General features: G+C 43.6%; 1 protein-coding gene across 2 annotated transcripts in view; it reads left to right on the plus strand.

The window, feature by feature from the left end:
* Nucleotides 1-806: 806 nt before the first annotated feature.
* Nucleotides 807-16679, plus strand: part of LOX (lysyl oxidase) — a 64490-nt gene continuing 48617 nt past the window's right edge. For both annotated transcript variants that reach the window (XM_069962665.1, XM_069962666.1), the window contains exon 1: nucleotides 807-1615. In XM_069962665.1, coding sequence (XP_069818766.1) covers nucleotides 949-1615 — 667 coding nt within the window. In that variant the 5' untranslated portion in view covers nucleotides 807-948. The remainder of the gene's footprint in view (nucleotides 1616-16679) is intronic.

Here is a 16679-nt window from a genome sequence, read left to right on the forward strand (position 1 = left end):
CTGTATGTTTTGGGAGGAAAGTGGAGTGCACAGGGAAATCCCATTCAAACACAGAGAGAACATATAAACTCTTTGCAGATGTTGCCCTTGGTGGGATTTGACACCAGGACCCCAGCGCTGCAAGCTTTGTGCTGCTCTATAACCATTTCAACTATACGACCACATGGAACAATCAGTAGTCTTTTACCTAGTTAGCAGATGAGCAGGGTCCTTATATACAGAAAAGAAACGTATGAAACTTGGCAATGGGCCAGTTACACTGTGACAGGTGGGGTAATGTCGGAGCCATAGATTTCTAAGTTATAAACCTTTAAATGTAATAATGAGTGGAAGTAGAAATTCTATTTACTGAAACCTCTAATTATTTGACATCATGTGCTCAATATACACAATAAGGAATTTTATTTCTGTCAGTCACAAGTATGAGAATGCTGTGTAAGTGATGCTATAATGCAGAAGCATTGTACAGTCTGAATAATGTATCTCCATACCTTTAAACATTTATTTTAGTGTAATTTACCTCTGCTGATCTAAAGTACATCATAAAATGAATCTTTACTTTAGATTCCTTTTTTATCTGCCAGTGTTTCTGTATGCCCTCTGGATAGGCAGTCCTGAAGATATGTTAAGCCCCGTGTTCTCAATTGCATTATATGAACAAATAACAGAGGGGGCAGTCGGCCAATAAACCTTGTATAACTTTTATTAAACGTGCCAGAAACTTTAAAAACTCCCATCACTCCTCCCCTCTGATCACCAGTACAAGCACCAGCAAAGCTATAGAAATATGAGAAGTGGCTCACTCCTCTCCTTTGCCTAAAAGACAGACGTGCTGCTACCCTTTCATTTGCAATAACTGCTTCTATTCTCAGCTTTTGATTTTATCTTATACTTCTAACATTTATGTTGCTTTTTAATTAAAACCTTAGCAATATTTTTATTTGGAAGATGGACTCCTCGAAAGTCAGTATACTTGTTCTGCATCTTGTTGTCTTCCATTGTATTTTGGAAGGCACCTGCCAACACCAAAGAACACCTGGTGGTCCGAACCCTTTGTGGAGGCAGAGAGTGCAGTGGCAGAACAATGGGAGAGTTTACAGCCTATTGAGCCAGGGCTCTGAGTATCAGCCATCCAGAAGAAGAACTTCTACATCTGGTTCACCTCACAGTCCTTTGCTGCTACTAAGCAGCAGAAATAATACATCTCCAGGAGCCTCAGGGAGACCACAAGCTTCCAGACCTGAAAACCCTCAGGCTGAAGTTCGACAAACCACAGGCACAAATCAGGCATCTGAGACTGCAGGTCGTCTGTGGTTCCAAGCTGGCAGAACAAGAAGTCAAGGAGAAGATGCTTCTCCTAGACAAAGAAACAGACAAGAGGGTACTACTGATAGGAGACATACTCCTGCACAACCATCAAGTCCTCAGCAATCACAAAGAGTGAATACAACTGCAAGCAACAGAGACAGACTGGATATGATGCAAGGAGATGATCCATATAACCCTTACAAATACAATGATGACAATCCATATTACAACTACTACGACACCTACGACAGGCCAAGGTCATCTGACAGGCAACGACCTGGCTATGGCACCCGGTATCACCAGTATGGTAAGATAAAGCAATGCATGAACAATATAAATATATAGAAAGTATCAGTAGAGTATAAATACATAAAAAGTATCAGTAATATATGAATGCGCGAGAATATTAACAGAACTACATTTTATTACAAATAAATATGACTATTTTCATTGATACATTTTTAACTAACTTTGAAACACCACAAAACCTCCAGGGGGCTCCAGTATACTAGGTTTGTCCCTAGATGCAGACTATTTTTATATCATTCTGGTTATACTGTATACCATTATAATAGATGTAATACATGCTAAAATATAACATGTTATATATATGCAATAAGGAGTACATAAATAGGCTGTATCATGATAGGTATGGTGCCTATACTATATGGTTAACACCAGAATCCTACATAGTTTTGTAACTAAACAGTCAATAACATGGATCTGCATATTATTACATCTGTGCAATTATACTTAAAGCTCTGTTCACTTAAAGTGAAAAAAATTAGGAATATAATAAAAACAGTATACCTAATAAGGTAAGAATTCTTCTATGCATGGATTTAGTCTGCGAGACTAAATGTCTTTGTTTCTCTGCATTAAGTTGAAATAGAAAATACAATTTTTTTTTCCTTTTAACTGTGTATCTACTAAAACTGTTTGAATCCCTGGAGTTTGTTAGCCACAATATGCTACCATGTTGATCTCCGAACATACAGAGGAAATATAGGTCATGGAAAAAAGGGACATGGCCACAATAAAGAGCAGTAAAGTGAGACAATAAGGAAAAATGTAAAGTCTCCCTTTAAATGGCAATGGAATACAACATCTGTTTCTGCTATTGGTGGGAATTCTAGCAGCATTCCTGTTTTCACTTGCTTGTAAGCAAATCTGTGTTTTTAGAAAGGTTTTTGACTAAAAAGCAATGGGGAACACTGTTCATGGTTATTGGTAACTTATCACATAAAAAAAAAAACCTACTTGATAAGATAATAAGGACATGTTGTTCTATCATAGAACAGCCATACATCAGCACCATGACTGTTACAAATAGTTACAGATCTGTGCCTGGAGGTCTAGGCACTTTAATTAGCATCTCTGAAGGCAGGGCCGATTCTGGGGTCTCTGCCTGGATCTCGGCAGTTAACCCCTTAGTGACCGCCGATACAGCGGTCACTAATGGGCCGGCGCCGCAGTTCCTTTCATCTCCCCCCACTGTGAATCCATGGCGGGGGGAGATGAAATGTGTCAATCAGACACCAGATCAGCCCCCCTAGTGGGCTGGTAACTAACCCGCTCCCTCCCCCGCCGCCATCGCTGTGAACAGACTATGTCTGTTCACAGCGATGGAAATGTAAAAATAAATCAAAGCCCCTTTCTCTCCGCCCCCTCACTAGCACCCTCCCCCCCAGGCATTCCGGCACTGCAGCCGCTCACCTGTCCTGCCTCAGCCGTCCTACCTCCAACGCTTACCGCTGTCTCGCCGACCCTGCATCGCGGCCCCCGCTGACCCTGGGCACTCACGACTAGCTGGAGGGCGATGACAGCTGCTGACTGACGTGGGGGAGCACGGAGGGGGACAGCGGTGAGCATTGGTGGCAGGACAGGACGACTGCGGCAGGACAGGTGAGCGGCTGCAGGGCTGCTGTCTGCCGCCCCCTGCAGGGGCGCAGAATCTGCCGCCCCCTGCAGGGGCGCAGAATCTGCCGCCTGAGGCGGAATACTCATTCCGCCTCATGGCAGAAGCAGCCCTGTCTGAAGGCACACCAGACAAGAGGGGGGCACAGCTATACACAGGGTTGTGAAATCGGAGGATAGTCAAAATATATCAAGCCTATTGGGAGGGAGAAGAAAAAAAAAACCCTGCCTCTTTAGCTCCTTTTATTATCCTAGACTGATAGGTGACCAGTGACAATTTTCAGAAACAATATCCTAAAGATTGCAGAATAAGAACTACATTTACAAATATGTTCAAAGGGATGTGGAACCATAGTGCTGATAGCAAAACCTCAAAAGGTTTGTCTAAGAGGGATATTCCTAGCACAATACGTATATGTAGGTAGATAACCATTAAGGCTGCATTGACACGTTCAGTTTTCTTCCTGGTCCGTGATTGTGCTCTGCTACCCTACCTCCATGATCTGTGCAAAACCATCCGTGTTGTCATCAGTTTCGCTTCCATTTTGCATCCATGTCCATATTTTTCACGGATCTGTTTAACCCCTTCCCGCATAAGGATGTACCGACACACCCAAATCTGCATGCAGTTCTTGCAGATGGACGTGCCGATACGTCCTCGGGACGACAGGGGCGCAGGAGCTGCGCTCCTGTCATCCCCAGCGGGGCCCGGCTGTCAGTGATAGCCGGCCACCCGCCGCAACTGCCGAGATCCGTGCCGTGCCCGGATCTCGGCAGTTAACCCCTTAGTGACTGCCGATACAGCGGTCACTAATGGGCCGGCGCCGCAGTGCCTTTCATCTCCCCCCACCATGAATCCATGGTGGGGGGAGATGAAATGTGTCAATCAGACCCCAGATCAGCCCCCCTAGTGGGCTGGTAACTAACCCGCTCCCTCCCCCGCCGCCATCGCTGTGAACAGACTATGTCTGTTAACAGCGATGGAAATGTAAAAATAAATCAAAGCCCCTTTCTCTCCGCCACCAGAGGTAGCGGAGAGCATGGGGCAGTGATAGGGGACCCCCCTGTGGGGTCCCGGTACAAGCGATCAGCGGTATATACTATATACCGCTGATCGCTTGTACCATGTGCTGATCAGCACTTTTTATCCCCTGTCACCATAAATGATTGGTGACAGGGGATAAAAAGTGAAGTGTCAGTCCCCCCCAAGTCGCCCCCCCCCCCCCCCGTCCCCCAGTCACCCCCCCCCCTACCCATTATACTCACCTGATCCTGGGAGGTCCTTCCTCCTCGGCGTCCAGGCTGGTTCTAAAGTGCGCATGCGCTCCAGAACCAGCCAACTCTGAAAATTTAAAGTGACCAATTTGGTCTCTGTCACTAAACTATGATTACTGTGATAGAAAATATTACAGTAATCATAGTAATACAGTGAAAATGAATGTGTAAAAGTGCAAAAAGTGAAAAACATACAAACAAAATAAAACACACACTTTTTATTATAGTAATAATTGAAGTTTACTCCCAAATTACCCCTAACCCCCCCAGATTACCCGTAACCACCGCAGGTTGACCGTAACCACCCCAGGTTGTCCGTAATCACGCCAGATTGCACGTAACCCCGCAGATTACACGTAACCACCGCACATTGACCGTCACCACCGCACGTTGCCCGTAACCACCGCATGTTGCCCGTAACCACCCCACGTTGCCCGTAACCACCGCACGTTGCCCTTAACCACCGCACGTTGCCCGTAACCCCCTCCAGATTGTCCGTAATCACCCCAAATTACATGTACCCACCGCAGATTACCTATAAGCACTTCAGTTTATCCATTACAATCTAAGATTGTCTGTAACCCCCCAAGGTTGCCCGTAACCACTGCAGGTTGCGCATAACCACCCCAGGTTGCCCTTAATCATGCCAGATTACATGTAACCCTTCAGATTGCACGCAGCCACCGCAGGTTGCCTCTGACCACCGCACGCTGCCTCTGACCACCGCACGCTGCCTCTGACCACCGCACGTTGCCTCTGACCACCCCACCTTGCCACTGACCACCGCACCTTGCCACTGACCACCGCACCTTGCCACTGACAACCGCACCTTGCCACTGACAACCGCACCTTGCCACTGACAACCGCACCTTGCCACTGACAACCGCACCTTGCCAATGACAACCGCACCTTGCCACTGACCACCGCACGTCACAATTAACCACCGCACGTTGCCTCTAACCACCCCAAATTGCCAATGACCCCCTCCCGATTGCCCGTAACCCCGCCAGATTACAGGTGCCCACCTCAGATTACCTATAAGCACTTCAGTTTATCCGTAACCACCCCAGACTGTCCGTAACCACCCCAGACTGTCCGTAACCACCCCAGACTGTCCGTAACCACCCCAAACTGTCCGTAACCACCCCACGTTGCCCGTAACCACCCCACGTTGCCCGTAACCACCCCACGTTGCCCGTAACCACAGCAGGTTGCCTGTAACCCCCCTAGATTACCTGTAACCACCCCCAGATTGCCTGTAACCACCCCAGGTTGTCTGTAACCACAGCAGGTTGCCCGTATCCACCCCAGATTACCTGTAACCACCCCAGGTTGTCCTTATCCACCCCAGATTACCCGTAACCTCCTCCAGATTACCCGGAACCACCCCAGACTGTCCGTAACCACCCCAGACTGTCTGTAACCACCCTGCATTACCTGTAATCAAATTTGTTTTTATTTTGTTTTAGTAACTGCGCTATTCTAATAACTATTACTAGCTGCGGTTTTGCTCCAGCAAATCGGCACTCCTTCCCTTCTGAGCCCCGCTGTGTGCCCATACAGTGGTTAATGCACACATATGGGGTACCATTGTACTCAGGAGAACCTGCGTACAGATTTTAGGGTACATTTTCACTCATGTTTCTTGTGAAATTTAGAAATTTCAAACTAAACCAACATATTGGAACAATTCGAGTTTTTCATTTTTACTGGCCAACTAATACCTGTGGGGTCAAAATGCTTATCCTACCCCAAGATGAATTCTTTAAGGGGTGCACTTTCCAAAATGGGGTGACTTTTTTTGCGGGGGGGTCCACTCCACTGGCACTACAGGGGCACTGCAAACGCACCTGGCGCTCAGAAACTTCTTCAGAAAAATCATGCACTGAAAATGCCAATTGGCGCTCCATTTCTTCTGAGCCCCGCTGTGTGCCCATACAGTGTATTATGCCCACATATGGGATACCGTTCTACTCAGGAGAACCTGCGTTAAAGATTTTGGGGTGAACTTTCTCTCCTGTTCCTTGTGAAATTGAGAAATTTTAAACTAAACGAACATATTATTGGAAAAATTCGAGTTTTTCATTTTTACTGTCTACTTTTGAATACTTTCCTCTAATACCTGTGGGGTCAAAATGCTTTGAGGGGTGAATTGAGGGGTGCACTTTCCAATATGCGGTGACGTATGGCGAGATTTTACTCCGCTGGCACTACAGGGGCTCTCCAAACACACCTCGCGCTCAGAAACTTCTTCAGCAAAATCTGCATTGAAAAAGCTAATTGGCCCTCCTTCCGCTCTGAGCCCTCCTGTGTGCCCATACAGTAGTTTATGCCCACATATGGGGTACCTTTTTTACTCAGGAGAACCTGCGTTACAAATTTTGGGGTACTTTTTTCTTTTGTTCCTCGTGAAATTGAGAAATTTAAACTAAACTAACATATTATTGGAAAAATTTGAGTTTTTCATTTTTACTGTCTAATTTTGAATACTTTCCTCTAATACCTGTGGGGTCAAAATGCTCATCCTACCCAAAGATGAATTCTTTGGGGGGGGGGGGGGGGAACTTTCCAAAATGGGGTGACTTTTGGGGGGGTTCTATTCTGCTGACACTATAGGGGCTCTGCAAACGCACCTGGCGCTCAGAAACTTCTTCAGCAAAATCGGCATTGGAAAAGCTAATTGGCGCTCCTTCCCTTCTGAGCCCCACTGTGTGCCCATACAGTGGTTTACACCCACATGTGGGGTACCGTTGTACTCATGAGAACCTGCGTTACAAATTTTGGGGTGCTTTTTCTCTCATGTTCATTTTGAAAATGAGAAACTTTAATCTGAAGCCATATATTTTTGGAAAATTTAAATTTTCCATTTTTTTTACGGCCTAATGGTGAATACTTTGCTCCAGCCCCTGTAGGGTTAAAATGCTCATTTTACCCCAAGATGAATTCTTTGTAGTTTCCAATATGGGGTCACTTATGGGGGTTTCCAGTATACAAGCCTCCTAAATCAACTTCCTCCTAAATCAAAATCAGTTTTGGAAACTTTCACGAAAATGTGGTAATTTGCTGATAAATTTCTAAGCCTTGTAACACCCTAAAAAAGTAAAATATGTTTATGAAATGAAGCCAGAATAAAGAGGACATATCGGTAATGTGACTTAGTAACTAATTTATGTGATACGACTTTCTTTTTTTAGAAGCAGAGAATTTCAAAGTTCATAAAATGCTAATTATTTTAATTTTTCATGATATTTTGATGTTTTTCACAAAAAACACACAAAGTAGTGACCAACATTTGCCACTAATATAAAGTGCCATATGTGACGAAAAAACAATCTTAGAATCACGAGGCATACGTGAAAGCATCACTGAGCTATAAGCGCATAAAGTGAGATAGGTCAGATTTTGAAAAATGAGCCTAGTCATTAAGGCCCAAATAGGCTTAGTCTTGAAGGGGTTAAAGAATTTTGAATTACATTGATTACATCACATTCGTGTTTTTCACAGATGAACACGGATGTCACATCCGTGTACATCCTTGAAAAACACGGATCTCATTGATTTCTATGGGGAATCTTGCATCTGTTCCGAGTCATGACATGTTCTATTTTTTAACGGCATGAATCACGGATCCATGCAATCACGGAAGGTCTGAATAGCCCAATACAAAGCAATGGGCTTTAAAATTGTCAGTGCACACAGATCCGTGCACACGGACAACTTTACAGAACGTGTGAATGCACCCTAAAAAAACTAATATCCATCAACCTATTTCCCATTCCTCTGCTAAGAGTAATTTCAGTTGCTGCTGGGTTTGACCACCTTGAGTGTCACATAACAGTGGCTGAACAGAAGTAGATATCTTTTTTCTTGTTTTCTATAGCTACCTTCTATTTCTTGAGATGTTGGCCCCCTCAAAAGCAGCCTACAGAAATGAACAGGATGGTTATGGACATGCACAGTAGGCTGGAAGCTGTCGTATTTGGCACTAGTCTAAAACCTGATAACTTTCTTAGAGCCAGTGTTTTATCAATGGCAGTATATGGAGAATGCCCTAGGCAAAAAGAGTTGTTGGGGCATGTAATCTATCTGCACCATTCTTGAAGAAGCACTATTATTATTATTACTTATGTAATGCAGCATATGCTATCATGAAAAAATAAGGTGTGTTTATGTGTTTATCTTTTTTAGCTAATGTGCCAGGCATGGGGTTTCATTCATATTGTCTATAATAGGCCTATTTTCACATTGAAATAATTTTGTAATGCTGCCTGGATATCGCATTAAAGGAGTAATGCAGCAAAAAAGGTTCTCCCCCCATTCCCTCCCCACATGAAAAGTTATATAGATGCATAATATACATTGTTAGCCAATTCAACTGCTTACCCCACTTTTCCCGATCCCGATGTCTTATTCCGGGTTTGGGCAGGACCATGTTACGGACGTAGGGCCGGCTACGTCACGATCCAGGGCGTTTCTGTGAGCTCCTGGGCACTCCCTCCCTAAGCTCCGCTTCTGCCTACCCTGCCGCGCTATCTACAGGAATGCCACTACTATTAGATCTGCAAGTCCCAGCGCACCCGATGGCCATAAACTGCACTGACATGTGTTAGGCCATCGAGTGCGCTGTGACTTCCAATTCTAATAGTAGTGACATTGCTGTACATAGTGCAATAGGGTAAAGCAAGTCATACACTGGACTGACAATATATGACCTGCTTTACTCTTCCACTCATTACCCCATTTACACCTCCCGCTGTTCCCCATACTGTGCAGTCACTATATGGTATCTTGGTACCTCCATAGTGGGCAGGGCAGTCCCTGGAGCTGACATCACAGTGCACCAGCCCCGGAGAGCCCAGCAGCGACCACCCCTCCGCATGGCTCCATTATCCACCTCCTGGAAGGAGGAGTCAGGGATCACACCACATCACACTGGGGTCAGCAGCACTGGCCATAACACACAGGCTCCCGCCCAGCCCTGGCCCATCTGTCTGGGCAGGATGCTCTGAGCTGTGGCACCGCAATCACAGGGATGCAGTGGCTGGAGGTGGCCGGTGAGCAGCGCTGACAGCTTCTGAGCCCTGGGACATGCTGAGCCCTTCTGCCGCTCCTGCTGACCGGTAGGGTAACCAATAGCAGAACTTAGGGAGGTAAGGGAGGTGTGCCATGGCAGGGAGGGAGTGCCCAGGAGCTCACAGGAATGCCCCGGATCGTGAAGTAGTCCGCCCTACGTCCCGACCCAAGATGGTGCCCGGGGCCACTTCCGGTGGCCAGCGGGACCAGGGAAAGTGGGTTAAGCAGCTTGAATTGGCTACCAATGTATAATATGCGTCTATATAACTTTTCATTTGGGGAGGGAATGGGGAGAACCTTTTTCACAACACTACTCCTTTTCACAACACTACTCCTTTAAGCTTCAACCTAAATCCTGGCTGGGGGCTTCTAGTATATGTGTAAAAGTAAAAATAAAAGTGATGTTATAAGTAAAAAGCCCCCTCCCCTAATAAAAGTCAGAATCACCCCCCTTTTCCCATGTTATAAATAAAAATAAATAAATAAATTCCTGATCTCGCACGGTAAATGGTATAAGCGCAAAAAAATCCCAAAGTGCAAAATTGCGCATTTTTGGTCGCATCAAATCCAGAAAAAATGTAATAAAAAGCGATCAAAAAGTCACATATGCGCAATCAAGGTACAGATAGGAAGAACACATCATGGCGCAAAAAATGACACCTCACACAGCCCCATAGACCAAAGGATAAAAGCGCTATAAGCCTGGGAATGGAGCGATTTTCAGTGACATATATTTGTTAACAATGGTTTGAATTTTTTACAGGCCATCAGATACAATAAACGTTATACATGTTAGATATCGTTTTAATTGCAACGACTTGAGGAACATATTCCATCAGTTTTACCCCAGGGTGAACGGCGTAAAAACACAAACCGCCCAAATAAAAGAAATGCCTTTTTTTTTTCAATTTCACCACACTTTGAATTTTTTTCTGGTTTCGCAGTGTACTTTATGCAAAAATTCAGCCTGTCATTGCAAAGTACAATTAGTGGCGCAAAAAATAAGGGCTCATGTGGGTTTCTAGGTGAAAAAATGCAAGTGCCATGGCCTTTTAAACACAAGGAGGAAAAAATGAAAATGCAAAAATTGAAATTGGCCGGGTCCTCCAAGGGTTAAGTATTGGAAAGGGGTCAGAAAGTGTACTGTTGATTTTTAAATGAGCAGATGGGGAGGCATAAAGTGTGAGAATTTTAAATATGAAAATAAGACCCAGGCCAATAAGATGTAGGGTTTGTGCGAGGGAGGACCAGGATATCCTATTAAAGGCCCTCTTGGCATCAAGTGAAAGAATCATAAGCGTGATCTTTTGAGACCAGGCATGATGTATAGGATCCACGTATAAGATCCACATCTTGATCGTATTATCAAGATCGTATTGGCTTACCTCCCCTGCACAAACCCCACCTGATCAGGATTTATAAGGTTAGGTAAGAATGCATTTAATCTATTGGCCAGAAGCTTGGAATATATATTTTAGGTCTACATTAAGGAGAGATGTAGGGCTGTAACTAGAACACAACTGGGGGTCCTTCCCCGGCTTGGCCAGGACCGCAATGTGAGCCACCTGGTTTCGGCTTCGGCATACCTGAAGAGTGCAACCCCAGGAAGACTCCAGAAGGCTTTTACCTTGAGATTGGCTAGTTGCGGATCCCTCAGGACCAGGGGCGTAGATAGGGGTTCAGCCTAGGGGGGGCGAGTGAGTCTTAGTGGGCCCCCTGCCAATTATGTTACCCATGGGAACCTCAGTAGATGACAATGCTTTCCGAATAATAAAGAGTATTTTCTACTATATTATTCATAGTGAACAGGGACTGAGAATAGTAAGAAAAGACTTTCTACATTTCACATATATAACCATGTAAAGATTAAAGAGGTTATCCAGCGTTGCAAAAACATAGCTGTCTTTTTCCAGAAACAGCGCCACTCTCCTCCAAAGCTTGGATGTGGTAGTGCAGCTCAGTTCCACTAAAAGAGAATGGAACCAAGTTGTAATACCACAAACAACATAGAGGAATCTATGGCATAGTGTTTGTTTTCTAATTAGCCATCAATTTTTCTATCTATTTATCTCATATGTATCTGTCTAATATCTATTGGGCAGCATGAGGACTACACCATAGCTGATGATCAATGACCAAATTAGCAACACCCGAAAGGTATACCAGCAGTACCAATCGAGTAAATGTGTAGTACAAATGCTGGGTAATAACAATAAATAGTCCCATGCAGTTCAAGGAAACTATAATAAATAACATATATCCAAAAAAGCCAGACTACTGCAACATAACTAAATGGAATAATTGATTTACTAATTCATAAAAAACAATACACGACAATACATGGAAAATGTAGGAGAAATCAGCACCAATAATCATGGTGTACGGGGTATATGAGAGCAGCCAATTTATGCCTCCATGTAGTATTTAGACCCAATTTTAGCTCTCACGTACTTCGCAGGGTCCCTCTGTGCTCTCATATAGTAAAAGGCCACCATCTATACCCTAACATAGTAGATTACTACCCCTTGTTCCTCCATATAGGAGATAGACCCTCCCTGTGCAGCCCCATATAGTAGTCAGGCCCCTCCGTACCTTCATATTGAAATTCAGCTTCTCTGTTCATCCTTATAATAGTTAGGCCTTCTGTGCCCCAATATAGTAATCATTTCTCTCTGTTTCCATGAAGTACTAGTTAGGTCCCTCATAAAGAAGTTAGACAGCCCTTCCCCCCCCCCCCAAAAAAAAAAAAAGAGTATCCTCCGTGTAGGCATCCCCTCCAGCACCATCTCATGTAGGTAATCCCCTGGTATGTATTCCCCATGCAGCCACGCCCTTCCCCAGCAGTAATCTCCCTGGTAATCCTCCTGGTGGTTAGAGACCCCACCACCACCACCACTGTGAGTAGACTGTACTTCCAAATTAGGTACCCCCTTTTCAGTTAGCCAGCACATCCCATACCCCAACCCCCATAGATAGCATCCTTTCCAGGACTAAGCCCCACCCACTCACATAGGTCTCCTCTCTATAACCAAGGGAAAAAAACATACCTCCTGTGCGGTTGCAGTACTGTAGTCTTCTGATGTCAACTCTCTCCCTGCTCTGTGAGTGCAAGAGTGACATTACTCATGTCCCACAGCTTGTGGACACAACAGTGATTGGCAGGGTGGAGAGCCAATGCTCTCCTCACCTTGTTAATCACCCTGCTGCATTTAACTGTATGTTCTCCTTGCATACAAGCGCATACAGCTAAATGGTCAGACACAACATTCGGTAGCCGTGTGGGCCCCCCAAGAGCACTGGTTGCTGGCCAGGGGCCACCTACAGCCAGTAGACATTTGTTATGTCTTTATGCAAAAGCAATAGCTTTTGCAGACAGCATTAACTGGCAAAGTCTTCAGGGGGCCCTCTGCCTGTGTGGGCCCAGGAGCGGCGCCCACTCTGCACCCACCAAATTACGCTACTACTCAGGACAAAATTGCAGCAAAAACTCTGAAAAAATATGGCAAAAATTCAATGTGTATTGTATATTCTGATATAATAGAGCAGCAACACATAGTTAGGTGGGGACAGGAGTAGTGGTCTTTGAGTTGCCTGGAGGAAATTTATAGCTGATGTCATCCTGTAGTTTGCAGAAAGTCAGTTGACCACCAAACAGACCACTTCAGACACATACATAACTTTCAGGTGGGCTGAGAGTTGGTGACATGCCCCAGACACTGTAATGAAACATATAGATACAACTGTGCTGGAATGAAACAGATGTCACTGTTAGAATGGTATGATAAATGTTGGGTATGCTTTATATGTATGGGCAAAAGTGAATGTAAGGGAATGTATTGGTAGAAATTAGATATATGGCATGTTTAAAAAAAATTAAAAGATTGCATGGCAGGGCTTCAGGGACATCATTAGCAATGTCCATGCAGCCCTTGCATAGCTGTAAAATAATGAAGAGATGGATTTACTTGTCCAAGCTCCTCCGTTGTCCTGCTCTCTTGTTCCTGTGTTCCCTACTTACTGCAGCCGCCTTAGAAACTTCTGATTCTGTCTCTGTACCCTAGAATTAATAGTCTTCCGTGCATCGCTATTACATGTAGCAATGCACAGCCAATGGCTGATGACTTTTAAACATGTTAAAAGACAATGATCATCCAATGAACGTTTCTTCGGCTAATCGTTGTCTTTATTACACAGAGCGATGTCTGCCCCAATCAGCAAATAACGATTACCTAGCAGATTTCCAAATATAGCTCTTGATGAAAATGGGCTGAAAGACATGATAAAGCTTGCAATAAATTTTGGTTGCATTCTATATACATCCCATTTAGCGCAATATACCTAATTTGGGGGCTCTATGAAGCTGGCAGGTGACGCAGACAGAAAAAATTTGTAAAAATCTGTCACAAAAATATAGCACATTTTTACCGTCTGAGTGGCAGAGTGAAGATGGGATAGTGGGCACACTCGAATGCAGAGGGGGTGTGCACTGTGTGTGCCGTATTTATCACAATTTACACTAAAATGCAGGGGTAAATTGTTGATGGGATCTACATCAGCTCGGTGAGGCTCCGATGCACCTGGAGGCATGGGCCTCTACATAATTCTTGTGGACCCGTGCACTGGTGGGGGACTTTTTAAGACCAGCATGTGAGATGCTGGTCTTGATGAATCCCCCTAAAGGTTTTTAAGAGAATAAGCTACCCCCCTGAGCATGCAACAAATCTGTTTTGGCAGTCTTTCCAACTTTATAAATGATGGGTCTTCCTAATAATACAACTTCCCAGAGCTCTTTCTGTAACTCATAAAATATGTTATTAATGCCTGATAGGTACTGAGACCTCAGTTCTGGCACTGCCAAGGGGGTTAGCTTCTCATTAGGCTACAAGCTGGGTAGAAAGCTGGAGATCCCAATGCCTTGAATACAAAGTAGCTGTCTGATCAGAATTGGTCTTACTTTGTAATTGGCCGTGGTATTTAAAATATGTCAGAAAGCAAGACAAACAAAAGTTCTAAAGATTGTTACTGCCAGTAGCGATTTGTTTGCTAGCAGTGTTATTCAGCTATGACATATCACTCAACAGGTGTATCACACTGGGTAACAGCCTGCACACCACACTAGAATTACACACTGTTCTACTGTGCAGTATACTAATGACATAATATACACATAATATGAGATAAAGTGTGGTGATTATTGAAGAGATTGTCTGTCTAGTTTAGAAAACCAACTTATATATCTTAAATACATCAAATATTGTATTAAGAGAATTTAGATTTAACGGGACTTATCCACTTTTTAGGCCCATAAACATTAGCAAAGAGTTGGCCTCCCGACTCTCGCCGTAGTAGAATATGTCAGGGGGGAGAAAGGTTGGGAATCCTAGATTTTACCAGTCAGACACTATTGTTCTTAGAGAAGAAAGTCAAAAAGAAAAAAGCATATACACCACCTGGTAAACATACCAAAAAAAGTGAACCATCAAAAGCAAGAAAGAAAGTATATGTCATAAAAAGTAGTGGCACTCCAAATCAGACCAAAAAAGATTATACTTCATTACACATATAACAATTACAGAGTAACATGTCCCTAAGCCTCAAACGAAATGAAGAAGAAAAGCTGAGGGCATTCACTGAAATAATGCAGTATCCTTTATTCCAAATGGAGTTAAATTTCAGCAGGGCATATCACTTGTAGCAGATGCCAAAACACTTAGCAGTACGAACATGGCGGCCACTTCACGCACATGCACGTTTCATCAGCCAGAATGTATAAATGGCAGATACTTTTTATGAAGACTTATGAAGAGTTGTGACTGGTTGTGGTCACATCCTGAGTGATCATGGGAACAAGACGAGAGAAGTGCAAACGTATTGTCTGTGCCACTCTACCGCCAATCTTTTTTTCATCTGATTTGAAATGTTACTTTTTATGACATACATTTTCTTTTTTGCTTTTGATGAATTTGAGAAAAAGGCGACCATCATCTGAGTCTGGCAGCAGCTTATCCCTCCTCTCTCCCCTGAGAACCCATTTGGCTGAGCCGTACATTCGATTTGCAGGGAGAGATTGGAAGTGATAACTATCAGCCAAATTAATGTATATGTATAACTAATGTACCTTTAGAGAGGAAAGTTAAGGGTCTAAAATAAGTTGCTTACTGTCTGGTGAAATTGGCAATCCTTATGACCAGGCATACTATTTGAGGTCTCATCTGCTAAAAAGCAATTGAGCATAACTTGGCAACCTCTTTAAGCAGGGTAAGGATACAAGCATGCTCTTCTTTCTACTGAACCCTGAGGCTAGGGCTACAGTTACACTTTTTATCTCTACTGCAGAAAAACAATGTGAAATTGTTGTAGATAGGAATCCAATGAGATGCTTGAAAACCAATTCACTAGGAAATTCATTTTTTTTCATTGTTACATGATGGGATTTCTGATCTGCTTGTTTTTGTCCATAGAGTAATATGAAAATTGACTAGAAATTTCATGAAAAATCACCTGCTTGGGTTTAGACTACTTAATTGAGAAACGTTCTTACTACTTAAAGCTTGGGTGTAGCTCTGTCCTGAATGTTAAATTTTTTTTATACTGGACATTGGTTTAGCCCTTGAGATGTAAGCAGTGTGGGCCATCTATGTGTGGTTGTATACATACACTATCTATACACCTACAAGAATACAGAGTTGCCCATCCTTAACTTCAGGATACAAAATCTAAACATATCACTTTTTAAACTTGGGAGGCTATGGATGATGGATGATATGTGTTAAAAGCATCTGTCAAAGCCATCCAGTACACTTATGTTAAATATATACTTTTAATTAAACATGGGAGCCTATTGGAGATGGAGAAACAGCCGACAGAGCCATGGGAGCCTTTGTCATCTTGCACTACACATCTTGGAATATGGCCAGTCAAGAGAAAAGTTGAGGGAGAACATATGTGTGTATCAGCTGTGCTAAAAGAAAAAAACAATCACACTGTGTGCACAGTGTCTATTTACTGAATGCTCTGGTTAAGGTCTTGCGTATACACTAAACATGTCCAATAATGCTCAGTACTTGAGATTGGTAATTTTAGAGGAATGGTATATGTAAGGGGTG

The sequence above is a fragment of the Dendropsophus ebraccatus genome, chromosome 3, assembly GCF_027789765.1.
Source record: "Dendropsophus ebraccatus isolate aDenEbr1 chromosome 3, aDenEbr1.pat, whole genome shotgun sequence".
In the NCBI taxonomy this organism is placed as follows: Eukaryota; Metazoa; Chordata; class Amphibia; order Anura; family Hylidae; genus Dendropsophus; species Dendropsophus ebraccatus.